This window comes from Psittacula echo (genome assembly GCF_963264785.1).
Source record: "Psittacula echo genome assembly, chromosome: Z".
In the NCBI taxonomy this organism is placed as follows: domain Eukaryota; kingdom Metazoa; phylum Chordata; class Aves; order Psittaciformes; family Psittacidae; genus Psittacula; species Psittacula echo.
Genome location: NC_137742.1, coordinates 35518885 through 35546009, shown reverse-complemented (window position 1 = coordinate 35546009; position 27125 = coordinate 35518885). Strand labels below are relative to the sequence as shown.

Here is a 27125-nt window from a genome sequence, read left to right as displayed (position 1 = left end):
ATTAGAACAAAAGTACAGTCACTGATAAATGGCCTATGGTAGTTTAAGGGTGTCACTCGCATATTGTTTTTTGTAAGGCTTTATAGGTGAATTGGCTGCTGCAAATGGTTTCTGCTTGCATTGCTAAAGAGCACGGGAACTCTGGTCAATTTTTCTGCATTAATAACACTCACTGTAAATGTCTCCACATAAGTGTCTGTCTGACTTTGACTTTCCTGGATTTGCAAAACGTGAGTATCTTTAAGTTGTGTAAACTTAATTCTTTTTAAACCTGCTCAAATTTTGAAAATGAGGCGTTGACAAGATGTGAAATCTTTTTATTGTACAATATACAACAATTAAAAAAAAAGTAAGCTAATGTAATTCAAGAAAAATAATTTTACAACAGCTTTGTTCAGTCAAATCCTGTGCCTGTGTTTTTTCCCCAACTTTGTGGAAAAGTCTGAATCTGTTTATGACATGCCATCTAGTGGCAGCTTTACTTATGTTCATGTTCTTAAAATTCTTGGATGTGTTTCTCTGGAAAAGGTACAATAAAAATCTGGATAGCAGGGTTAACTGGCATTATGTACTGAGAGACATGGCTGTTAAACGGTTTCTTTTTCTGAGTGGAATATCGGGGGGGAGGGGGATGGAAAAAAAGCTATGTTGCCCTTTTTGCAGTTTGTGTTTCCCAAAGATTTCTGCCGAATGTGTGTGGCTGTTGTAACAAGGGCATGCTGGAGCAAGACCTTTGGGAATTGCTGCAGGATGGACCCAGGTCAGGTGAAGGAAATGAATGAAGGACTGTATTAAACTCGCTCTCTGTCAAGTCTCTCCAGCCACGTAAATAAAGGAAATTGCATTCCTACACTAACACTGCTGAAGTGTAGAGGTCACTGATTCAGAGAAATCTCCAGGAACTCGCCAACAAAGTTTTGACAAGCAGTTATTTTTTATTGGGGTGCTGGAAGACACGGGGGATCACTCCTCCAAGCATGTCTCTACCAAGCATCAACCAGACTGTGATTATATTGTCCTTAAACATACCTATTCATTAGATTACATACATTACATCATACTTTTAGAGAATGACTCTGGTATGCATACAAAAATGTAGTAGTGGGCTCTCAGACCCCTGGTGGTTATTTCTTCATCACTTTGTTTTAGGATCATTGTCATATCAGTCACATCAGTAACCACCAGGCGGTTCTGACAAAGCTTATCTTAGTAATTTCTTTTTCTCTATAGTTGCTAACAAAGCCTAACATTCTTGAGGTTACTCATTTACAACCCTTTTCTTCAGTCAACCTCATTCTTCCTCACAAAAGAGCTGATTAGGTTGCACACCACTTTGGGCTTGAAGGAATTTGTGTGCAGCTTGTCATGGGTACTGAGTAAAACTATGTAGCTTGAATTAAGTAATCTTCTTTGCTGTAGACTGAAACAAACAAGCATCTCTGGAACTTGGTTATGGCATTTCATCTATATCAAGTGGAAGCTGCAGTGTTGGGATGAGCAGTTGAAGACAGAAACTTTACTAGGCTTTAACCTAGTGTGCAAGAATATGTCTGTCCATGTTTGGTTTTGGGCTGCTTCTGTACTCTGAGGACTGGTAACTTTATCAATCACTTTATTTCTAATTGATATAATATATATTATGTAGATCATATACAGCTTGACCAGTACACGTTTGTATATTGTATATAGCTTGAAGTGTTCACAACATTCTGTATTTTATGTAACCCCTCACTCTTAATTTTTTTTTTCTCTTCTTGAACAGGCTTAGTTTACAAGTAAATTTTAACAGACTAGTGGAGAAAAGCTAGTATCTTCTGAGTTCTTCCGAAACCTTTTATGTCTTGGTAGGAACATGATGAATCCCAGAACTTGATGTAGGAGGAGCTTTTCTCGGTACTTCTGTTGCAGTCTTTTCCTTTACACTTTAGGACAATGTGACTTTTTTTTGCTCTAATAGGCATGGAATGGAGTAGAAAATGGCTATGCTTCTCACATAGTGCCTTCAACTTTCTTCAATATGTAGGGGATCTCTGAGGGTCTGTAAAGCCAACTATAAACTTGTGTGAGGCAGTAAAGGAAAGGAAAACAAGATGTCAAATTGAATGCCTAATTCTAATACCTGTTCTAATTCTAATTCTAATACCTGTTTTGCATGCAGTGGGAATGGGAAGGCACAGGGAGCTTCAGAAAAATTGAAAAATTGTGCTTTTCTTGTCTGGTGTGGGTGTGTGGGGTTTCTGTGGGTGTGTGTTTATTTTGGTTTTGGTTTTTGTTGTTGTTTTGTTGTGTTAAGCATACAAGATGTTGCCTTCAGTGATCTTCCTTTTAGGTTCCTTGAATCTGTTGAGAGGCTGTGATTATTCCCTGTGCTTTAATATGTGGAAATAAACACCAAGGTTGCACTTTGTCCTTTTAAATGTTTAGGCATGCATTAGGCCATTGTGAATAGCAGGGAACAAAAGTCAATAGGAGCCAGGCAGAGGATCTGTCAGATCCTTATCTAGAGAGATTTCGAATCCTTTCCCATTCTTGCACGGAGTTGCTGCTTTCAGGTTTGTAAGAGCAGGCAAGAGGTTCACATCACAGATGTTTTTACATCTTAGTGTAAACTTCTGATTGTTACCTTCCTTTACAAGTACCTGACAGTTAAAAGTACCTTGACTTTTGCTTGTCAAGTTTGTTCTGTTAGATAAAATGGAGTTGTGTCAAAAAGCTGTCAGTCTTTTTTTATTTTGCTGAATTTCTTCTCGTCTCTGTAAGTGGCTCAAGGAGGAAACAGTCTTCAGAGAAGCACTTTATTAGAAGACTGATGACTCATGTCAGTGTCTAGGGTGAGACATGGGTATCAGGTTGTTCCTGTTGGTTTCTGTTCAGCTTCTTGAAACTCAGTTCAGCTCTCCTCAGAAGAAAACAATATAATGGAGCCTGATCTAAGTTATTTACTTAGTTAATTACAGTAGGTCTTGTTCTTGTACTGTAGTATTGTTGACTGGTAAACTTAGCTAGAAAGAGAGCATTTGGACAGTCTGTTAATAACATTTCTTTAAATACATTTATATGTGGCAGCTGCAGGCAGTGAAGAATATGCAAGTGCAGTAGTTCAAAACTGTTGTAGTAGCATATTCTGTCTGTGAAGGATGATAAAAGTCTTTCCTTTTCCAACAGTTTGGTTTTTCTTCTGAATGGAGATTTTTCCTCCATTAAAAATACAAGTAATCTTTTTCTAGAGGATGTATCCCAGTCACATAGTTTATTGCTGAATTTGTCCTGTGGTTTTGCTGAGAACTCACTCTTCAGGAAGCATAGGTCTGTCTTCTGAAGTGTACTGAATGCTAGCTTCAAACTCATGTTATCATGCTTAAGGTAAATACCACTAAAATGCTAATCCTCCACCTCACTGCCAGTGAGTCTAACAATGTTCTGAGTATGTGCATTGTCTTAACTGAGTGGACAGCCTTGGTGTAAGGTACTTAAGTTGTTCCTTTCATTAATGTCAGTGGTTACATGAGCATCTCACACAGTATTTGCAAGGTATTTTTGTTACTCCTTGGCACACCAAGTCACTGTTATTCCTGGGATATGTGAAAAAATCATAACAATCTATTCCATCAGGCTTCCCCTTTTTCCGACCGAAAAAGCAGAAAGGACAGTCATAAGTAGGAAATAGTTCCTGTAAGTAAACGTAAGGTAGCAGTCTTTGGCTTGGAAAAGATTTGGATGAGATAACAAAGATTTTTGAAATTGTAAGTGTCAAGGAAAGAGCAGGTAGGAATTGATTCTTCACTGTCTTTCAGGTCAAAAACTAAGGACTGTTAAACAAAGGTTGTGGAAGCAAGGTTCGAGTAGAAATCATTATTTTATACAAAATGGGTGTCAGACTTGGGAAATTCCTTCCTAAGGTTATGACTTCATGAATAAAAAAAAAGTCTACATGGGAAAAGGTAGACTGGACTGATACTTGGAACTGACATCAACTGCAAATCACCAGGTGGACAAAGTGCATCAAAGACCTCAAGGTGTGGAATACCCCAACTTGCCAAACACTGGCAAGTGTGGAGTGGGAAGGATGTAGGAAGGAGGGCTGTTTGCTGTGTTCTGTGACACACACTTCTGCAGATCAGTTTTGGAAATTGAATGCAGCTGTTGATGACCTGTGAACTGAACCATTCTGACCATTTTCATGTTTGTGTGTCTATTCCTTTATTTTATTTTAATTTGAAATTCAACCTAGGTGGAAAAAGGCTTGAATCTAGGTGGGGAGAGACATCCTGTGGATGTGTGGACCAAGCTATTCATGTAACTGCTACTAGTGTGTGAGCTGGCTGAATTTGTGCTTGATCTGTAATGCATCTACTATATGTACTCTGGTCAACTTGCATATTGGCTGCATGCTTAGAACACTTTTTTTTTTTTTTACCTCTTTTTGTTTGTTTGTGGATATTCTAGTCAGCTAGAGCGTCCTGGATACATCAGATGTGCTGTACATATTCCTGAGGCATAAGTCTGTATTGCCTTCTTTGATGTACATGGTGAAAGATTTTAAGTCTGAAAAGGAATAGGTCTTTGGTTTAACTTAACTGTAGTCTGATTTAGTAGGCACAGGAAGGGTATTACCGTTTGGGTAATAATTTGCACTGAAAGCATTACAAAAAGTCAATAGATGGAATATTCTGATTATTACTGTATGTTGCAGAATTAAGTGCTATCTGGTAATGGTAACTTTCTGCTGTGTCACAGAAAGAGTTCCAAAATAAATGCACCTTTGATTGAAACAGTGTTGGTTTTTTTTCTTTTGCAGGAAAACTTTGAAGATGCCTATGAAAATATCCCCATGTAAGTAGAGTTTTTAAAAAATTTGTGTGTTTTTTTATTAGAACTATTTAAACAGTGACAAAATACGGCATGCACACTGTTCTAGGGAAGTGTACTTTTATATGCATTGATGCTATACACATTTTCTAGAACAGTTAAGGTCCCCAGGAGCTGGGAAATGGAAGTGTAATTAGGTTGATAGATGTGATGAAGTATTTGTCAATAAGTGTGGAAGTTGTAAAGAATTAAAAATAGAAGATTTAGTAACTGTTAGTTATATACTGACAGCTCTAAATGATTTTGCATGGTGAAAAAACAATAGCTCAGTGTTAGTGGAAAAACTGGATCGCACATTCATCATGCAAGACCATCATGTCCTCATGACCTACTTGCCTCTCCTTTCATCTAGCCGCATCTGCATCCTCCTTACTCCTGCATGGTCAACAGGTAGCTTGATTTTTTTTCAGCAGGCCAACAAAGAGAAAATTAAGTATTATACTGTAGCCTTTCCTGCAGTAAGTATGCATTAGGTATTTCTGCACTATCTAGATATTTCTTTTAATACCTCTTGAGTCCACTGCCTCTCTGTCAAATTTGGCTGATTGAAGCTTTCCAATATTAAGAGCATGGGGACACGAGTGGGCAGTTGGCATAATTGTGTATGTTGTTTCTTTTGAAAATAGAGGGGCAGTTCAGTCTATGAATATTTGAGCAATAAGAGTGGGATATCTCAGCTGGAATATTTGCTGCTGCTGACTTGCTTTGAGTTTTGACGATTAGCTACTTTGCTAGTTATAGGAATTATATAGAAATATGTGTATTCTTTTATATCTGGGTAGGATTCTTCACTTCATTACACTAAGAAAAAAGTGCCTAAAGAACTGTAAAAAGCCTTGGAACATTTTGTGGAAGTCTTCAGTCTTACCTTTCTTGAAACTCTTTGGCTGGAGTTTTCAAATGACACTGGAAATTTACCTGAGGGGAAGCCTATTCCTGATCTAGTGCCACACACTAGATTTTTGGTTTTTAGGTTTTCTTGACCTTTCCCCATCTAGAATTAATGGTAGTTTCTTTTACTGATAATATAGTAGTAGAAATTTTGAAACATTACTACACTGAAACAATGAATTACCAGAGGTTCAACCTTTTGGGAAGCTGTATCTAAATTTTATTACTTTTTTTTTAATTCTGCCATTGATGATATTTGTCTTAAAATTTTCATATGTATCTATGTTTCAATGTCTTTTATTTCACATAAGAAATAGGGATTGTTTTAGCTCTGTGATGATACACCTGGCATTTGTTTGAGTGGGTTATTGCATTTTTGTTATACCCAACTGACTTTTACAAAAATGGACCTTTTTATAGAGAGTTGTGTCTACAAAGACTCTTGGTGTTTGCTTATGAGATCAGAGCTGGTTCAAATTCTCTCAAGTCAACTTGTTGGTATAGAGAATGAGGAAAGAATGTCTGGGAACCACATCTTCATAGTATTTCAAACACAACTCTGTAATTCTTTATGTCAAATATATAAAATAATACTGCTCTGTATGTGGCTCCAGTAAATGCTAGGAAATGGTGTTGCTAATCTAACTTGGGTTTAACTGGGTTTATTCCTTAAATATTGTTGTCTAACTGTAGATACCAGATTGTGGAGGTTAGATGTTAAAAGGTCAATGATTTCTCTTAATAAGGTAAAATCCTTCCTTAAATCTCTAGTGCTGGCTGTTGTATCTGAGGGCAGGTCCAGGAGGAAATTATTCTTTGCTCAGATAGTCTAAATGGATTAGATTCTTCATCTAGACTCTTGTGATCTTCTACTGGTGGTGGCTACTGTAGGTATACACAGCAACTCCAAAACAGTTTTTGTAATGAGCCCAAAGTACTTGTTTTGTAGAAATGGGGAGAGTCGATTAAACAGTGTTCCATGTGTAAATGCAGTTCTTTACTCACTGGTGCTGTAGCCAAAGAAAGACTAATTATTAGAATTATTAGAAAGACTAATTAATAGATTGGTCTGCCATTTTGCTTAAAGCAAAGGCACCATTTCACCTAGTGTTTTCTGTGCCAGAGGGTTACTAAGCTTTCAAAGTACTGACTTGGTGATAACTTCTGATATATCCATTCTATAATTATATGTGAAAGTAAATTTGCTATTACGTGGTTGTGTTAAGTCAAAACTGGTTAAGATTTGCATATTCTGTTGTAAAAGGAATTGAGTATTTGAAGACAAATGTTCTTTCTGTTCTGGAAATTGAAGCATCTGCCAAGAAGCTTTGGTGGAAAGCTATTTTTAACCAAGTATTTCCCCATGCTTTCACTGGAGCATCTGTTTGCTTTGAGTTTTGGACGGTTTGTTTCACAAGGTAATGTAAGGCTATTACCTACCAAGCATCTGCAGGTTTGAAACCATACATGAGCAGAACAGATTTGTGTTCTTTAATTCTTCATCAGTGCTGAAGCAAAAATGCTTCATCAGAATCTTACTATGGAATAACTATGAACTTAAGTGTTGATCTTACTGAATAAATCTCAACTTCTATGACTTTTTTTCCTCTATGTATTTCTGCTACCTTATTTTTGCACCAAATTATTCAGAATCGCTTTGTGTATAATGCAGAGATTCATGTTTTCTGTTGCTAGAGTGTAATTTTGTAAATTATCTCTTCTTTGGTTTTACAAGAAGATGATTAAAAGCAGTTTGAGTTCTCAACAATTTTTAACTGTCACCATATTATGCCTAGCATGTACAGACCTTGTCACTGCTATTTTGATTTCTCTGGGTTGTTTTTTTTTCCTCTGAAGTTCTCAATTTGTTATGAACTTGTATGGAATTTTAATTGTATTTGGATTTTCTCCCATCTCATTTTACATGCTGTTTCTTAAAATGTCATCTGTATGTGACAGGAATAAGTTACCATCAGGTTATTATGCTTTTCCATGGTACTGCCTGCCATGCAATCTTTTTCTTGAGGTAAAGGCAAGGTGGTGTTTTCAATTACCACCCCATTATCAGAAGCTTCTACAAATGAAAAACAACATTTAGAGTAATTACAGTAAATACAGTAATAATACTGTATTATGGTAGCTGCCTTTGTATGTCTATAGGAGATGCTTTGTAGTTGTCTTTGGGAAGAAACATAGTAGTTTATCTGACTCTACAAACAGTTCATATGCAAAGGTAGTCTTCATGTTGCACTGTTTGCATAGAAATTTCTGATACCAGACATAGAATTATGGCATCATTGAAAAGATGGTAAGATCTCGTTTAAACATGTTTAAAAAAAATTAAATGTTGAGAAGATGGAAGCTAGAATTCTCTAGAAAAGCAGGCAGGTGATTTTGATGAATAACTTAATTCTTAGGATTTTCTTTACCAGTATCAGCAGAAAGAGGCATATTTCATTGCTGTATTATCATTCCTTTTTTACATTCTCTTTTTCCTACCCAAAGCTGGATACTGTTAATCCTTGATCCTACGAAAGCAGCTCTGTGTGGTATTACTGGGGTGATAGATTAAGGGCCAGAAGTGTTTAAGGAAGTTAGAGCAGGTTATCCATGTAATCTCAGAAGTGTAGTTAAGTTTTCAGTTATACCTGCACATGTGTGTGTTTTGTCAGTGAATGAAATGGAACATCTGAGGAAACAGTCTTAAATTCGAATTTGAATTCAGGGTGCCAAAAACTTTTCATAACACTGCTTGTCTCTGTAAGTTTGAACTTGGATTCTGACATTGTCTTAAAATGGTGAGAAACAGCTAAGACAATTTAAATGATCGAAGTTTTATTTTCTTATGTTTGGTCTTCAAGGTCAAGGGAAAAAGAAGTCCAGTAAAGGTGATTTTTATATCTATTAAATAATACTTTCATAGCTACATAAATATGACACAATAGCTACTTCATATTGTCAGTCTTAAGCTTTGGAGCAGCAGTAGTGTGACAGCAGCCAGATGTAATCCTTCTGTACCCCAAACAGTTCTTGGATTATAACTTGGATTATAAATTGTTTTAAGTTTGAGAAGGTTTGAGTGAGCAATAATTATATCATTACTAACTCTTTCATATTTATTGCAGCTACACCTTTTGCCTCTGGTGTAAGATTTTTCTATGTGTTTGTATTTGAATAGAAGTCTTCAAGCTACATTGTGCAAGTTTTTATATTGCACAAAACTCCTTTTCAAACGTGATATTCCACCTGACACTATGAGTCTCCCTGCCCCAAATAATGTTAATATAATAAGTGACAATACACTTAAGTATTGCTTCCAAATCATGTAATGGAGAACTCTGATATCTCTGAACTCCTTTAACATTATCAGGAACAGTTTCAGGGAAGAAGTAGAAACATCCTCATTTTAAAGTTGCTCTCTGTAAGTTACAGCTGTCCATGTCTGTCCTGCAGAGCCTGTCTTACCTGATCATAGCCCTTCTTTTCCTCAGGTGTTTTAGTAAATATTGGGCAACTCTTTCCTAGTGTGTTGCATACTTGTATTTCCAAAAGTCAAATCATTTAAATAGATTGATTTGAAGTATTACTGCTTTTATTACTTAGCATCCATCTGAAAGGGGTAAATGCAAATCTGTAGTTACCTGCATTGTGTTTTAAAGGCGTTTGTGTTTCTTTGAGGCATTTTTGTGAGTAAATCTCAGTTCAAGACAGGAAACATAGCTGGGAATAGGTACTATTAGCCCAGGTGGTACAGCTTTAAAGAATAGTTTTCAAAGGTAGTAGTGAAGGACAGTTTATTTTTCTGCTGCTGAGCTTTCCCATAGCATCTGCAGAGATTAGACCAAGGGGATGAAGCTATCTTTGTTGTAGCTGTTTTGATTCTGACTCCTACTTTCTCCTTCTTATCTTCATGATATTTATCAGGATAATTGTTTATTAGCTGCCTGTCTGTGCTATTAATTTATTTTGGTTGTGGGACTCCACCTAAAAATTTGGATTTCTGGGGAAAAAATATCAAAGTGTCAATAAAAAAATATATTGATTTGTTTGAGTACTGTCAAATAATGAAAATTAAACATGAGATAGTTTTCTTCAGTGGTGTTTGCTACCAACTCTTGTATGTTTGATCTATTTTCACTGTATTTGCGTTAGGATACCTTTTCTGTCTGACTTTACTTGTAGCATTTTTTCTTATTACATACATATAAATACATACTCAGGAAATACTGAGGTAATTCCCTTTTTTGCCTTTAAAAATAAATCACTTTGCGTTACTCATGTCTCCATTTTCTCCTTGCAGTTAGGAGTGATGGATTAGAATTGGGCTGCAGCACAGACTGGGAAGATCTCCCAGCATCCTCTTCCTGCAGAGGCATCAGCTTCCAGCACTGACTGTAGCTGCTGCCACTCTAACTGACATTTCTTTTGAATTCAGCTATGGAGAGTGCCTGTGATGCCAGCTGCTGGCTCGTGAACTTTTGTCCTTCTATTCTCTTTGCTTGATAACTGGTTAATGAAACCTCATGGATATTGAGAAATAACACAGCATCAGTTCTCTCTTTATGCTTTCCTTCTGTGTGGCTTTTTGTTTGGTGTTTTTTGGGGGTTTTTTTTATGCGTGTGCAGTGGAAAAGGAATAGAGGGAAAGAAGCAGCACTTATATTTGCATAAGGACCTGAAGTTAGCTGAATTAATCCTGTAAGTATATTATCTCTATCTGCTTGTCCCTGAAATCATCAATGTTGTGGTAGTCAGATTTATGGATTTTTATCTGTGAAAATTTACTTTGGCAGGTATGTTGAGCACTTAAACTACATTAGTTTCTTTTTTTAGAACAATTTCTTTGAAGAGGAGGGAAAAAATGATATATTCACAATGAGTTTATTAAATAAATGTTTTTCCTCTGCACTTTGCAGTGGTGAACAGTGCTTTTAGAGAGCAGAAGCTTTTCTGCTGATGTCAGTGCTTAATCAGCTCGGATGCTGTAGGATGTAGAGCACTGCAAGGTGTGTATTTTGGGATGCCATTCTTTAAAATGTGGTAATTTAAGGACAGTATCAAACTTGTAGGATTTTTTTTCTCCATTTATAGGGTATGGCTTCTTTTGGTAGCTGTGCTGATTTAACCCTTTGAACTTACATAATTTCGGACTTACAAGTAATTTATTTCATATGATGCAGTTTGGTGATTTCTCATACTACATGTTAAGTACAACACACTGTGCTTTTAGAGATTTTAGTAATGAAAGATCTCCATTGTAGCCATAAGTTCACTGTGAAATAAATTACAGTAAATTGGTTTGAAGTTTAGGAAGAGTGTCTTACTAGGATCACACTGTCCTAATTGTCTCTCTGGATCTAAGCCAGTATTTTTGTGACGCAGTGTTAGTCCCATAAACATCTGGCCTGACCTGATGTCCTGCTTGCTACATGATTCATTTCTTGTTTTTTTCCATAGCAAGATACCTGGAATTTTTACTCATTTTTGTGTAAAAATATCAGTCAGCCATCATTATTATGCTAGCTTTTTCAGGAGGATCTTCTACAACCTATGTTCTTGCCAGCATTTAGACCTACTTTCTAAGGGAAATGTTTAACATATGAAGTGTTTGTTGTTTTTTGTTGTGTGTTTGGTGATGGTATTGTGAACCTCTATTTATCTGTATCTCCATATTGTATATTAAGTTTTGGCAGTATTGCTCTCTGGCATATTCGGGTGCTCATTTTTTTTGCGCAGTATTGCCCGTATTGACCTCATCTGGATTAATTTGTATAAATTAGTAGTCTGATAAGGAGTAGTCAAACATAGTAAATTCTCCATTTACTCACAAAGATCTTATGTTAAACCATAGGTCTAAAAATACTGTTGAACCACAGAGTTCTGTTAATAAATCTGATGCTAACTTTTTGTAGTCCTGTGCATTTCCATTAATGTAAAGCAGATTTTTCTCTTACCTGCAGACTGACTGTGCTTGGTTTGTTCTTTACCCTCTGTCAAACTGTGATCACTTCTAAATACCTGTGATCTGATTGTTTTGCTGACTGTTGTTATGATTATGTATATTTTGCAGTGCTGCATCAAATTCATGCTGGGGTAGCTTGATATGCTTGAATAGGATAATTTCACAATCATTTTGGTGATCAGATAAACTGTATTGAGCATATTCAGGCAAGTAAATAGTAACCTAGGTGGCTGTAATGTGTCTTGCTCCCACAATATGGCTGATTCATGGAAAATTTGCGTCTTGCTTGCTTTGCATGTGCAGTGCAGTTCACTCTTGGACTTAAAGAACTTGGCATCAGATAAACCTGCTGATGTTTCTCCTCACCTGGCTTGCAATAAATTGATTATTGGCTTTCCCTGCCTCCTCAGTGGTGGACATAAAGTAAATGTTCGGAAGCAAAACCTTTTGATTGCTTTCTTGTATTCCATTGATATATTCTTATGAAGCAGCACTGTAGGTGCTGCTGGGCTGCTTTCTGGTTAGAACAAAGAGTCCTGTGCATGCCCCCAAATCTGATATACCAAGTAAGATTCACATGCACAATGTAAGGCAAAGAAACCTATTGGTCTCCTGACAGGTGGTGTTCCAAGAACTGAAAGTTTAAGCTCAGATGAGACTTTCAAGAAGGAGTTTTTCTTTGTATTTAAAGGTTTTGGTGTGTTTGAGGCTGTTTCAATGCATTTCATTCATAAGACGGTATTACAAATGGTTTTACTGCTGTTATCAGTAATTACTAAAACAAAACAGTTTTCTCCTTTAGCTAAAAATGTATCTGTGAAGTTTATAAAAGCTAAAATCAGAATTTGTTTTTGTCAAAGACAGAGCAAACACCCTTCCTAACATGCCAACAGCTCCCTGCCACCACAGCTTCTGTTTTGTGAGGAACAGAGGTTTATCTGCCTTCTGTCTGCTTTCTCATTAGAGTGCATGTGTTTGGTAAGGTATAGCAATTGGCCAATTAAAATGCTCTCTTAGTGAAATTGTAGTAGTCTATGAAAAGCTGTCAGTTTGAACTTTTTATGACAATGCTAAGGTAGAACTAAAAACTGTAAAGTCATTATTAGTTCACTTTCATGTAGATGATTTTAATAATTGTTGATTTTCACAGTGGCAACTGGCTCTTTTTTCCCTCAGTTACCTCATCCCTTCTTACTGTCTCTGTTCTGCTCAGAGCTTCAACTCCTTTTCTTATAGCCATTCCTTTTGAAAAATACAATTTTTGATGTTTTGTCTTTACAAATGTGTAATATCGGTTAGCTACTGTTCCTTCTTTTTGCTCTGCATCAGCTTTTCTGTCACAGCTGTAAGATGAGGGAGAAGAAAGAATTTAGTGAAAAAAAAAATCCCAAACAAGCACAAACAAACAAAAACTCTTAACCAACAACACACAAAACCCACAAACCAAAAAAACCCCACCAAACCCAAAATGCCCAACTCTGTTACAGAAAAGGAAAATGCCCAGTGGTGAGATTGCCTGATCGAGCAAAGGATAGTATAGGCAGATCCCTTGGTATAGCAATCACAATCCAGTGTTCCTCTGATACAGGTTTACAAATAGCTGGTTAAATGCTACTATCTCATAGTTGGGTAGCGCTGAGTAGGAAGGTGCAACCTCACCGATCTGATTTGCTTCGTAGAGTGGTGTTTCCATTCTCTGCTATTACCAGTTATGTGGTTGAATAGATGTCTCCAAGCTTGAAGTGAAAGCTAGTACCCAGGAAGGGCTTAGGTAAGAACAATGCTGTTTGTGTGTGTCTGCTATAGAAGGTGATTTTAAATACAATATGCAAGAAAATCCCACCAGAGGAAAAAATGAAAACGTGTGTTACCCTAATGGTTTTGCCAAAATACCAGGCTGTGTAAACTAATACCATTTAAGCTGAATGACTATTGTTGGTGAGTGTGTCTGTTACACGTTTTTGGGTAGGTCTATTGATCCTTTCTGGTTGCTTGTTTTTAAAAAATTGCCTCTTGTTGAACAGATCGTAACATAGTGAGTTTTTTGACTCTTTCTGCCTGTTTGCAAACTTGGCTAGCGCATTACTGGATAGTTTTGCTGCCAGTTGGGTTTCCTTAAATGAATGTTTAGCACACAGACTACAGTATGTGTTGGTGAAGTTCTGAAACAGTGAAGACACTATGCCTTCAAGGGAATAAAGTCTTGCATCAGCATGAAATTATTTTCAGTGCTTTCCATAACGTGATAACATTTCCATTTAATATGTAAACTACACAATTTTATTCATGCTTCTCATAAGAAGCAATGTGTATTCCAACCTAAATGATTCTATGATTCTGTGAATGCAGAATTTGGTATGGAGGTAAACTGTAACTAATGGGTTTACTGTATGGGTAAAAAAGCTCACGTTTGCTATGCTAATCGCATAGCTGTGTTTATTATAGACTTTCTAGATTAATTCTAGTAGCCTAGGATAGGAAGTGATTTATATAAGTTGGAAATAATTTAAAACTTTTGGACATATGGCTAAAGGTTTTTCTGTTGTCTGAATATAAGTGGTGTTGAAGTCTGGGTGTTAGATGAAATGGTGAAAGAGTTTGCAGAAAGTTTTGTTCACTGTATGGAAGTCTGTAAATTGTAATAAGGACTTAGTAAGCCTCCAGCCACCCTTCGCTGAACTATCCTGAACATAAAACGTAGACCTAACAGAATATTTTGGGTAGGATTTAGCAGTAAGATTCTTTTATCTTAGTGTTAGCTTCATGACATAGCATTGTTGGTAGAGAAGAGATTCAGAGCAGCCCCGCTGAGAAAGACTTGGGGGTGTTGGTTGATGAGAAAATGAACATGAGCTGGCTTCAGTGTGTGCTCGGAGCCCAGAAAGCCAACAGTATCCTGGGCTGCATCAAAAGGAGCGTGACCAGCAGGTCGAAAGAGGTGATCCTGCCCCTCTATACCGCTCTCATGAGACCTCCCTTGGAGTATTGTGTGCAGTTCTGGTGTCCTCAACATAAAAAGGACATGGAACTGTTGGAACAAGTCCAGAGGAGGGCCACGAGGATGATCAGGGGACTGGAGCACCTCCCGTATGAAGACAGGGTGAGAAAGTTGGGGCTGTTGAGCCTGGAGAAGAGAAGGCTGCGTGGAGACCTCAGAGCAGCCTTCCAGTATGTGAAGGGGGCCTACAAGGATGCTGGGGATGGACTCTTCATCAGGGACTGTAGTGACAGGACAAGGGGTAACGGGTTCAAACTTAAACAGGGGAAGTTTAGCTTGGATCTAAGGAAGAAATTCTTTACTGTGAGAGTGGTGAGGCACTGGAATGGGTTGCCCAGGGAGGTTGTGAATGCTCCATCCCTGAGGTGTTCAAGGCCGGGTTGGACAGAGCCTTGGGTGACATGGTTTAGTGTGAGGTGTCCCTGTCCATGGCAGGGGGGTTGGAACTGGATGATCTCAAGGTCCTTTCCAACCCTAACTATTCTATGATTCTGTTTGTCACGAGGGGTGATGCCACCTGCTGCTCTGGGGTAGGGAGGTGCGTAGTAGTCCTACACAGTGTCTCGTCATTTATCTGATGAGATTGGAACTTGGTGTCTGTACAAATGATCAATAAAAGTGATAGCAAATAACATTGCCTCTTTGAAAATGATCCAAAGTGAATTTTGGCACATCACTAAGCAGAATAGTGAAGCATTAGCATTGGCTCATATATGAGTGATGGATGAGAGTAGTAATTTGAAAAAAACTTTTCTTCTCAGATGGCTAACTTAATGGTGAAGAGTACTGTGCTTTCAAAATGTGAGGAAAAATATTTTAAGATATTTCCAGATAGAATTAATAGTTGAGTTTCGTGTATGCTTGCTCAGATACTGTGAATACACATAGACCTATGTTACTTTTGATGTGAATCTTTGCAGGTGCTGGCTGCACATATATATATAAAAAAAAAGGCCAAATGCAGTCCTGTAATAGATTTTTCAAGGACACATACATTCCAAAGAGTTCATAAGGAGATGAGCAATCCTGGAAACATTTCACAGAGACAGGAGACTGCTGTCTATTTTGAGGAACATTAAGTAGGAACCAAGAATCATAGTACAGTGATGTTTCCTTAAACTGACGAGGTAGAAGTGTTTCTTATCCATTATCCATGGACAGACACATTAGTTTTGCTTTTTCTGCTTAAAGGTTATTGTAAAAGTCTGACAGCTGTCCTGATTTCAGCTGGGATAGAGTTAATGTTATTCTCGGTAGCTGGTGCAGAGTAGAATACTATTAACATACCAATTGTTGCTCAGTAGCACTCATCATGATCAGGGACTTTTCAGCCTCTCCTGCTCTGCCAGTGAGGAGGGGCACAAGAAGCCAGGAGGAAGCAGAGACAGGACACCTGATCCAAACTAGCCAAAGGGGTATTCCGTACTACTGCATGTCATGCCCAGTATATAAACTGGGGGGTGTTGGCCAGGAGCAACCAATTGCTGCTTGGGGATGGGGTGGTTATTGGTTGGCGGGTGGTGGGCAATTGTACTGTCCATAACTTTTTTTGGGGGTGGGGGTCTTATTATTATTTTCAGTTATTTTATTTCTGATGGATTATTCTATTTTACTTCTATTCCAATTATTAAAATCAATTATTGGTAGGGATAAATAGCTAAGAACCTGTTCATTACCAGTTTCATCATTCTTAAAGCATGACTGTTGGATATGGCAGAAGTAAGAATGGAAGTGTTCTTGTTCTAATGACACGCTGCTAATCTGAGGCATAGTTCAAAATTAAAAACAGCAAAAGGAAGAGTGCCAGGGACAAAGAGTCTTTGTACTACAATAGCACAAAGGGTCTGGGCCATTTAGTTTAACAAGTGATTGACGATGTGGTGGTGGCAGTTTTTAAATGTGTTGGATCTTTCCTGAATAGTAAGAACAGCCAAGGGGACCTCAAGTACATTTTGGAACGTAAAGCCATGCAAGAGGTGAACATGAAGTGATGATTTAATGATATCCCTGTGAGCTGTAAACCATGACTGTTGATATTGTAGTTTGACAGCTTTTGGTCTTGGCTAGGAGATAGTGTGGCTGGGAGATAGTGTTCCTGGGAGACAGTGGATTCCAGCCCCAGCAGACTCTATTGAAGGCTTGCGTTTATTTTACACAAAGCATGCATGGCAGTACTCGCTGGCACACAGCTTAGTACTGTGTGTGTGAAAGAAGCTTGGTGTGCCTGCAGAGTATGGAGGGAGGGGACAGGGAGGGGAAGCGGGATCCCATCATCAAAAAAGCATCAGAATTACCATTGTTCTTTGAGAATGCACTGCATCAATACACTTAAAGTAGGTCAGCATTTAAAAATACCCTGAACCTCCTAGCCAAGCAAATGGAGCTATGGAGTATATTCTGGTGAGGATCAGCTGCTGTTTACCATTAAGAAGTCATATCCTGGCTATGTAAGAAGCATTTAAAGATAGTTACTCCTTTTGGTGTGGTAGAACACAAACAGTTTAATATTGAGCTTTTTAATTGAAGATATTCATTACTGTAAGGGAAAAGATCTAATTCAGAAAGTATAGAAACATTCCAAATAGTGACGATGATAGTCAGATTTTGACAATATATTAGGACTGTTTGACTTTCCATCTTCCTGCAGAGGACAAGAACTACCTGAGAATAATACATTTTAATGCTCTTTGATCATCATTAACTTGGCAGTAAGTACTCCAGCAGACACCTGCACATATGTTACTCAAGAAGAGTGCTGCTACATAAGGCACTTTCTTGCTGCCCTGCCTGTTGATACTGTGTTTGACACCCTGAATGGTTTTCGAGTTTAAGCAAACAAATGCCTCTAAAAGATTCTTCTTCAGATGAAGCTTCCATAAGTATTAAGTGTCAGTTGTTTGCTGAGGTATTTATTTTCTGGACAAGTATTCTCTTAAATATAATGCATCTTGTTTTCTTGATCTGTACCATCCAAATATTGTGCTGTCTTGTATGCCACTCAATTTTTGGAATAACTTACTTTTGTTCGTTTTGTTTGTCGGATGTGTGTAATTTGGCATCCTAAAACTAGATTATTACTGCTAGTTTCATGTTTTAGTGGTCGTTCCCCCCTCTCACCCTCCCCCCCCCCCAAGGTTTGCTTTGCTCCCACTAAAAACTTCAAATATTTTTAGTATCTGTAGCACAGTGAAACTTCAGTTAGCAAGAACAGTAGCTGTAGAAGACCAAGGTGCTGGGAATTAAATGTTATTTATCAGATAAAGCTGATTATTTTGGCTATGTTGTAAAAAAGCCAACGTATGCTTTTAGAAGTTCAGAAACTAAATTCTGCAATCCTTATTCATGGAAAGTACTGCTTACACATTCAAGTCCAGCTAATGTTAATAAAGCAATGTGCAACTCAGTCCTCAATATGTGGTGTAAAATGCAGAAAATATAGTTAGATTCAAGGTAACCTTTTCTACAGTTCTCCTGTCTTAGCTCACGAATCCCCTTTCAGGAGTTGATAGATCACTGCATCAAGGGTGATTATATTAAAATCTGACTAAATATCCTACAGATACAAAGACAGCAGCATGAACCAAGTTTATAATTTTAGGTATAATTTTAGGTATATAGCTGCTTCTCAGGCATGTTGTTACACTGAGCTCTACTATGAACAGATAGGTGTTATTGCCTAACTTGTTACATGTTAAAATAACTTTTCCTTTAAATACTAGAGCAATGATCTTTTCATTTGTTTTGGTCTAGTAGGTATGCTCCCTTTTTTAATTAACCTGTGGGGAAAAAAAGGAAAGTGGCTTAATAAGCTGTAAACTGTTTGGACATTGTTAGTGCTCTTGCTTTGTGTACAAAAGATTGCCATGTTAATAGTGAATATTCAAATACATCTTAGGGTTTCAAAGTCAGTATTCTTATTCTTTGTTTTTATTGCAGCTGCAAGTAGGGACAGTATACTCCCACTGTATTGGAACAGTTTCGTGAGTAGCTCAGCATAACATAAACTGTTGCTGGAATTCAGAACATTTATTCTTTTTTCATAAAAGATGTTTGAAATGCTAGTGAGAAGGTAACGTAAAAAAAAAAAAAGGAAAGCTGTGTGTTGGGAAAAGATATCCTTACTTTAAGTACCTAGAGAGTTACAGAGTAGTGTTTTATTCTCCTTGAAATGTGACATTATTGTCTTTGTTCAACACCCAATATAGCACTTCTTCCTTCTCCTTTTTTCTTAGAAGTGAACTGTATTCACTGGGTGTAAAATCCATAGTAATTTCACTGAAGTAGAAATTTAGTCTACTCCAGGATAAATGAAAGCATATGCTCATCTGAGGTGATAAAATGTGTTAAGTTTATGTCAATTCTAGGAAACTGTATGTGGAACTAAGGGAAAAAATGAGATTGCCAACATAAGACTAAGACAGAAGGAGAAGAACATGAGTCAGAAAGAGAGTGTGAATCAGTATTGCTCACTGAACTGTTATCAGTCTGTTAACTTGCTGTAGAAACTGGTTTGCCATGTTTTGGTGAAAGGAGGAAATGGGCTTCTTCTGAGCCTCTGCGTAGAAATATTCCTTGTTTGCCAGTGAAGATAGCCAAGTTGCTTCTGAGTCAGTACAGTCTTTTCTTCTTACTGTTGTGGTACCAAGTTTTGAATCTGAGTTGGAATGATTGCTTCTGGTTATGTTCATTCACTACAGGATGAAGGAAAACAGTGGAAAATACATGTGAAGAGTAATTAAAAAGGAGTGAGACTCTTTAGTAAAGCATATGATTCACTTCTCAAAAATAAGAGACTGAGAAAACTGACTTCCCAAGTTTTATATCTGAAGTAGCAGAATAATTTCGTAAGCTTGCTGATGTAAGAGTAACTGTATTGACACAAGGAATATTGTTTGCATCGTCTGAAGGCTCTGGTTACGCATAAAGGCAGAAGCACAGGAGCTGGTCTGTAACACAAGGAAAGAAAATGATCGCAACTTGCTGGAGAAATCTGCTGCTTACCCATTTAATGGGAAAAGATAGTTCTGATGAGGTGCCAGGGTTCTGTTGTTTAAGGAACCTCATTTATGGAATCATTTTACAAATATTGATGCATACCCTGGTGTTGCTAGAGTTGGTGGTATGATGGCATTTGAGTGCGCCCTCAGCAAGTTTGCCGATGACACCAAGCTGTGTGGTTCGGTTGATACGCTGGAGGGAAGGGATGCCATCCAGAGGGACCTTGACACGCTTGTGAGGTGGGCTGATGCCAACCTTATGAAGTTGAACCATGCCAAGTGCAAGGTCCTACACCTGGGTCGGAGCAATCCCAGGCACGGCTACAGGTTGGGCAGAGAAGAGATTCAGAGCAGCCCAGCAGAGAAGGACTTGGGGGTGTTGGTCGATGAGAAAATGAACATGAGCCGTCTTCAGTGTGCACTCGCAGCCCAGAAAGCCAACAGTATCCTGGGCTGCATCAAAAGGAGCGTGACCAGCAGGTCGAAGGAGGTGATCCTGCCCCTCTACTCTGCTCTCGTGAGACCTCCCTTGGAGTATTGTGCACAGTTCTGGTGTCCTCAACATAAAAAGGACATGGAACTGTTGGAACAAGTCCAGAGGAGGGCCACGAGGATGACCAGGGGACTGGAGCACCTCCCGTATGAAGACAGGCTGAGAAAGTTGGGGCTGTTGAGCCTGGAGAAGAGAAGGCTGCGTGGAGACCTCATAGCAGCCTTCCAGTATCTGAAGGGGGCCTACAAGGATGCTGGGGATGGACTCTTCATCAGGGACTGTAGTGACAGGACAAGAGGTAAAGGGTTAAAACTTAAACAGGTGAAGTTTAGCTTGGATCTAAGGAAGAAATTCTTTACTGAGAGGGTGGTGAGGCACTGGAATGGGTTGCCCAGGGAGGTTGTGACTGCTCCATCCTTGGCGGTGTTCAAGGCCAGGTTGGATGAGGCCTTGGGTGACATGGTTTAGTGAGGGGTGTCCATGCCCATGGCAGGGGGGTTGGAACTAGATGATCTCAAGGTCCTTTCCAACCCTCACTCTTCTATGATTCTATGATTCTATGACATTGACCTTATTTCTTGATCTGTGCATTCAGGAAACTGGTGTAGTGGTGGGCTGCTGTGATACTATTTATTTGCTGTAATTTTTTATATAAAGTGAAAGTAGAAAACTTTCTTACTCTTTTTAGGCTGAATCCAAATATTTTACAACTAAGTGAATAAAGTAGTGATCACTTGTTGAATTACCTGCTGTTATGAATGGTCCATCTTCCCTCAGATTCTTTAAAATACTGTGTGATTACACATACCTTGCTCACTGTTCTCTTCCCTCTCTTACTTCAGATGACCATTCATAGGTCCTCCATATTCTGTGTAGCAGGTCATCGCCTTGTGTTGGATTTTTCTATTCTTATAGTCTTCAGAGTTCTTGGCCCACCTTGGTTAGCAAATGGTCTGGGAAGGGGACCAGAAGGTCCATCTGCCCTCTGCAATTTTAAAGACTCACCAGCTCCACCTTTCCCCTGTTAATATGATAACTGGAATTTGTATTGGAAGATACAGGGAACAGGGAACTGTTTCAGTGCTAGTCACAAAATAGTTGTGGTGCACAAGTATGAGAGATTAAAAACTAATGCTTGCCATCTAGTAGATCTCAGCTTTTATTACTGGATTTTTTTTTAAGACAATCGCTGAAAATTGGTTTTAAAAGAGGATATACCCCCCGTCCCCCTTTTCCTTTCCTGATAATTTTTTTTAAAACACCTAGCCATTTTCCCCAGTGGGAAAGACAGAGCAAATGGAATGTGCAATTTAAAGTGGCATGAACTGAGTGAAACTTAGTTTCCTATAAAGCAAATATGAAAGAAGGATATAGAAGCATGGGAACACACAATGGTGGTGACAGCATGTTATTGAGGGACTAACTTGGGTCCTTGCCTGTTGTATACCAGGTAAAAAACCAAAACAGTCTCTAAATCTAGGAAAAAAATAGTTATTTAGAAATTACTTGTTAGCAGATGGTATTCATGTAATTAAGTAATAAAGCTGAGCATTTTACAGAACTTTCGGTCATTATAAATGAGAGGTTTTTTTATTTCTTAGCACTGTTCTTTGGAGGGCATTCTGTTTAAGATATTTGAAGGGGATATGCAAATGAATACATTTCTCTACTTTTGTCTAAATATTTTAATTTGGACAGATTTATTTACATGCTCAAGAGTTTAAATGCACTACAGTACAGTTGATTTCTTCATTATTTATTTTGATAAATGTTTTAATTCTGGTTTACTAAATAGGAAATGCAGGATCTTAAGTGTACTTATTTTCTGATGATTGTTGTTAAAGAGAAACCTTTAATGTGCTGAGCAGATTCAGTGAGAAGTGTTAAATCCGTTCTTTTGCTGAATGAGCAGGATGCTTCATATTCTAGAGCATATGGTTCTTTTGATCCAGGCTCTGGAAGGAGCTTTGGGAGTATGAAGAGGTGCCAAAGCTGAGGCTTTGGCAGATACCTAAACTAAGTGCCTCAGGTTATTTTGATTTCTGGATTTAGAAGCAAACACATGCAAAATACAAAATGAGCTTGCAGTTGACCTTGATAGGTTGGTATTTGGTTTTGGGTTGTTTTGAGGAGTTTGGTGGTGTGGGTTTTTTTTGGGTTTTTTTTGTGTGTGTGTGTTTGTTTTGTTTTGTTTTTTTCCCCCAGAACTAAGGTATAGGTGTGAATTTGTGATATGAGGAGATAGAAATATTCTATGTGTCTTCTCTGTGCCTTTCTTCGTCTGTAGGTTCGTTTTCCAGGAAGGAATATTGCTATTGCTTTATCTGAAAGACTTTTGTTATTGGGGCTTCTGTATTTATATATAGACCTAAGTAAACTTGCTGTACAGTAACTTCCCTGAAATACTTTTAAGACAAAGCTTTTTAGATACCTATCTTAAGGGTATTTAAGTGAGAGAACATAAACCAATAGTGGCAGCAGGACAGTATGCTGGTGACATAGGCCAGCAATGAAGAGAGCACAAATGTAATAGATCTGCGTGACCAGCAGGTCGAAGGAGGTGATCCTGCCCCTCTACTCTGCTCTCGTGAGACCTCCCTTGGAGTATTGTGTGCAGTTCTGGTGTCCTCAACATAAAAAGGACATGGAACTGTTGGAACAAGTCCAGAGGAGGCCACGAGGATGATCAGGGGACTGGAGCACCTCCCGTATGAAGATAGGCTGAGAAAGTTGGGGCTGTTGAGCCTGGAGAAGAGAAGGCTGCGTGGAGACCTCATAGCAGGCTTCCAGTATCTGAAGGGGGGGCTATAGGATGCTGGGGATGGACTATTCGTTAGGGACTGTAGTGACAGGACAAGGGGTAACGGGTTCAAACTTAAACAGGGGAAGTTTAGATTGGATATAAGGAAGAAATTCTTTACTGTGAGGGTGGTGAGGCACTGGAATGGGTTGCCCAGGGAGGTTGTGAATGCTCCATCCTTGGCGGTGTTCAAGGCCAGGTTGGATGAAGCCTTGGGTGACATGGTTTAGTGTGGGGTGTCCCTGCCCATGGCAGGGGGGTTGGAACTAGATGATCTTAAGGTCCTTTCCAACCCTAACTATTCTATGATTCTATGATCTGCTCTCCAGTAGCTGTACAGTATGAACCAGTACATGCTAATAAAGACTTTGTGTCTGTAGCTGTACCCTTTACAGCAGGGCAAACATGGACTGTGTTGCAGTGCTCGTCCCCCGGGCACTCACCTAGGACTAGGTATTTGGATAAAACATGGTGTGTGATGGGCTGGCAGGAACCCTGTGCACATGGTAAAAGAGGCTGTCGTGTTGCTGGTGAGACTTACTCTGATTGAGTGGATAGGATCACCATGGTGCCCCTTCTCTGCTGGTGTGACAGTGGTGCTTCCATTGGACAGCTGGAGATCAGGGGTGTAGGTTGCACTGAGAATTCCTGCAGTGTGTGTGCAGTTGAAGGACATGAAAGCAAATGGCTAATAGGAACACTTCAAGCAGAGCTGAGAATGTTTCAGCTCTTGAGAACTGTAGGTTTTTGCTACATAAAATTGCACAGATCTTAAAATTGCATACACAATAATAAAGTTAAATCCCAGTGTGGGAGAAAATAGAAGTATTTAAAATTGTTTGTAACAGTCTGATTGTAAAACTGCCTGATTTCAACTGCTGAGCTATTAACTACTTCGTTATGAAGGGTGGGATTTGCCCTTGAGTATATTCAATAACTATATGTATATATTATATATTAATAAATATCCAGTAGTTGCCAAGTACTGAGTTAGAGATTTTCTTTTTTTTTACAGAAGGTGAATTTTTCAAGTCCTGCCACTAAAAATTAACAGAAAATAAAGCTGAAAAGGGGTTTGGGATGTCATCTAGCCTTTACCCCAGTTTTCTCCCCAAAATAATGCAAAAACCAGAACCAATGTTTTTAAAGCTTTTGGGTAATGGAGAGAGTAGGAGTGTATGGGAAGCTGATGAGTCTGTATAAACCTCTGTCTGGTTATATTTTTACATCCCCCTTTTTCATTGTTTGTTTCTTTTGTGTTACTGTCAGATTTAGAGCAGCTGCACTCTTGTTTCTCTTATTAAATTCTGCCTTCAGGGTTCTACTGTTGTGGTCAGCACTTAATAATCATCTCGTTGACGTGATCTGTTGCTTATGACTGCTTAACCTTAGTTGGATAAAGCCCACTGTAGAGTCTAAACGTGTTGTTTTAAAGATGTAGACAGATTATCTTTTCCAGATCCAGATGTGCATGGTGAAGGCTATATAGCTTCTAGCTATTTGTCAGTATCGTGTTTGTCACCAGTTCTGCTTATGAAGCAATTTGTGAGTGCTCTGAAGTCTTTCAGACAAAACTGGCAGAGATAGAGGTTTTGTTATATGGCTTCCTCTTAAGCAAGTGCAAGTGATTTTACTTGAACTGAATTAGGAAGAATGAAAGCTTTTGGCATAGCTGCAGGCTTCTGGCAGGACTATTTTTGGCATAGTTGCTTGCAGAGTGAGGTCTGTTTGCTGCTTTCTTGGACAAAAATATTCTGCCATCTTTCTTGAGATTTAGATTTGAAAACAGAGTTTGAAACTGCATTTGTATTAATACAGAGAATTGAAAGCTTGGACAAGGGATAATTTTTGAGTGTTTATGTTACATATAGCAGTAAAAATTACTCCATTACATGCTGACTGATAAAGAAAAGAGGACAAAACCATAAACATCACTTAGATTGGCAAAGAGGCACACCTGTGTAGCATGCATAAAGTGTTAAGCAAACGACTTGTTTTTGTAAAGTTAGATTTTTACAAATGAGCAATAAAATGGCTGTAAAAGACCTGTGTTACATAAGGGGGAAAACCTTTTAGATTTTGTGTTTCTATTTACAGTTTGACTAAACTAAGAATCTTTTTTTAGGGCATCCAAGATGGATATCAAATGTGCTCTGGAAGAATGTTCAATGGCACTGAACTTATTTTTAAACAATAAGTTCTCTGAAGCCCTGGAAATACTTCGGCCATGGTGAGGTGCTGTTATTTGCTGAAGTCAAATAATGTTAGTTGCTGAAGTCTGTAAGCAGATAGTGAAAAGTATACTGTCTGATAGCTGAAGATTAATTTAAGGCCTCTGAAGATAGTAGTTTTCATTTATTCCTTTTTGTCCAAAAGCATTTCTTAGTATCTTTAGGTTTTAGCTGTGTGCTAGTTCCTCCTTAAGGCCATCACAAAAACTATTAATGAAGCACTGAATTGTTCTGTTTATTATATTACATTTGAGTCACAGTAGTGTTTAACCTTAAAGCCCACCTTTTGATCTTTTGACTAATTCTGCCTGTTCCTCTATTGCCTTTGCTTATTTGAGAAGAGGAGCATGGTAGTGCAGATGTAGGGAACTAAATAATGCAACGTTGATAGGATAAACCTAGAATACTTGTGACTGCATGGTGAGGCAACAGGACTGGAATCTGCATCTTGTTCACTGTTCTTCTCCTGTCTGCCTCTCAAAGATGTGTTTGATGTTGCGATGTGTCACTGAGAGGGATCTGTAGCTTGTGTTAGTGAAGCAAGGTAAAGAGACATCCTTCCCTGTACTGACAGATAGTAGAACAAGAGGAAGTCACAATAAACTGAGGTTTAGGAGGTTCATATTGGACATTAGGAAAACGTACATTGGTAGTACAGTAGCAGAGGGGCTGCCACAGGGCTAGGCAGTCTTCATTTTCTTGGCACTCGGTTACACAAAACCTGAGTTCACCTGACATAACATTGGCAATTGTTCCGCTGCAGCTGGTAGGCTTAAGTATATGACCTCCCATAACCACTTCCCAATAATTTTTAATTGTGTAATTACATTGTGAAAGCCAGGATGGTTCAGTGTAGCCTTTTGTGCAGGACTGAGTGTGTGTATACTGACATTTCTATGACATAAATGCAGATTTTTGTGTCTTTGGATAAAGTAGTAATGTTAGAAGGATTGTACTTAAGTGAAAGGAGAAGAATGAATATTTGTGTCAAGGTTTAATTAATTAAATTAAATAGATACACCAGTGTGCTATAAACAGTATATAGGTGCAAATATTTATGTAACCCAGTTTGGATATTCTTTAGAACTTACTGCAGCAGTATCCTATGGAAGCAAACATGTAGCACCTAGTGGAAGATGGTATTATGTTCTCATATCCATTACTTTCATGTTTTATTCTTCTGTCTTTTCACAAATTAATGCAAGCATCTCAGCATTTGATTTTGTATTCTAATTCTAAGTTTTGTTTAAATGCACAAGATTTATATGTTTGCCCTAGGTCTAAGGATAGTATGTACCATGCCCTTGGGTACAGCACTATTTTAGTTATGCAAGCTGCTATGACCTTTGAACAGCAGGATATACAAATGGGAATTTCTGCAATGAAGGAAGCTTTGCAAACCTGCCAAAGGTAAGCCCAAGCAATGAACATCTGTGAGGTACTTAATCCACTAATTGTTCCTTATAAGATATCTCAGCTGTCAGTGTGCTTTCAGAGCAGGCTGATGTTGGTGTGATAATGATCTAAATTTGGAAAGGTGGTGTAGGTCTCACTATCCAGTTATTCGTGGTAGGGATATGTGAAAACCACAGACTTTCTGGATCAGGGTGCTTATAGCCTCTAAAAGGTAGTTAAGTGGTTTATTGGCTATGTAGACCTACATGTAAGGTGACACTACATGCACTACATGATTGAACTGCTTGATCTCTGTCTACCTGTGACTGAGTTTGTCATGGGTGAGTTACTGGTTGGGCTTAAACCACAACTGTTGAACAATTCAAAAGCTCTGTATTTTGAGTTTCCCCTTTCATCTCTTTTTTTTTTTTTTTTTTTTTTTTTATTTCTGTTAAAGTTGTTCTCAAAGGTAGACCAAATAGTCTAATA

General features: G+C 38.3%; 1 protein-coding gene across 1 annotated transcript in view; it reads left to right on the top strand.

The window, feature by feature from the left end:
• TTC39B (tetratricopeptide repeat domain 39B) overlaps positions 1-27125 on the top strand; it is a gene marked incomplete at its 5' end in the record, with an annotated part of 68723 nt that overhangs the window by 21955 nt on the left and 19643 nt on the right. The window contains 3 exons of the mRNA XM_080637709.1: positions 4799-4833; positions 25136-25240; positions 26520-26651. Of these exons, the coding sequence (XP_080493835.1) occupies positions 4799-4833; positions 25136-25240; positions 26520-26651 (272 nt within the window). The remainder of the gene's footprint in view (positions 1-4798; positions 4834-25135; positions 25241-26519; positions 26652-27125) is intronic.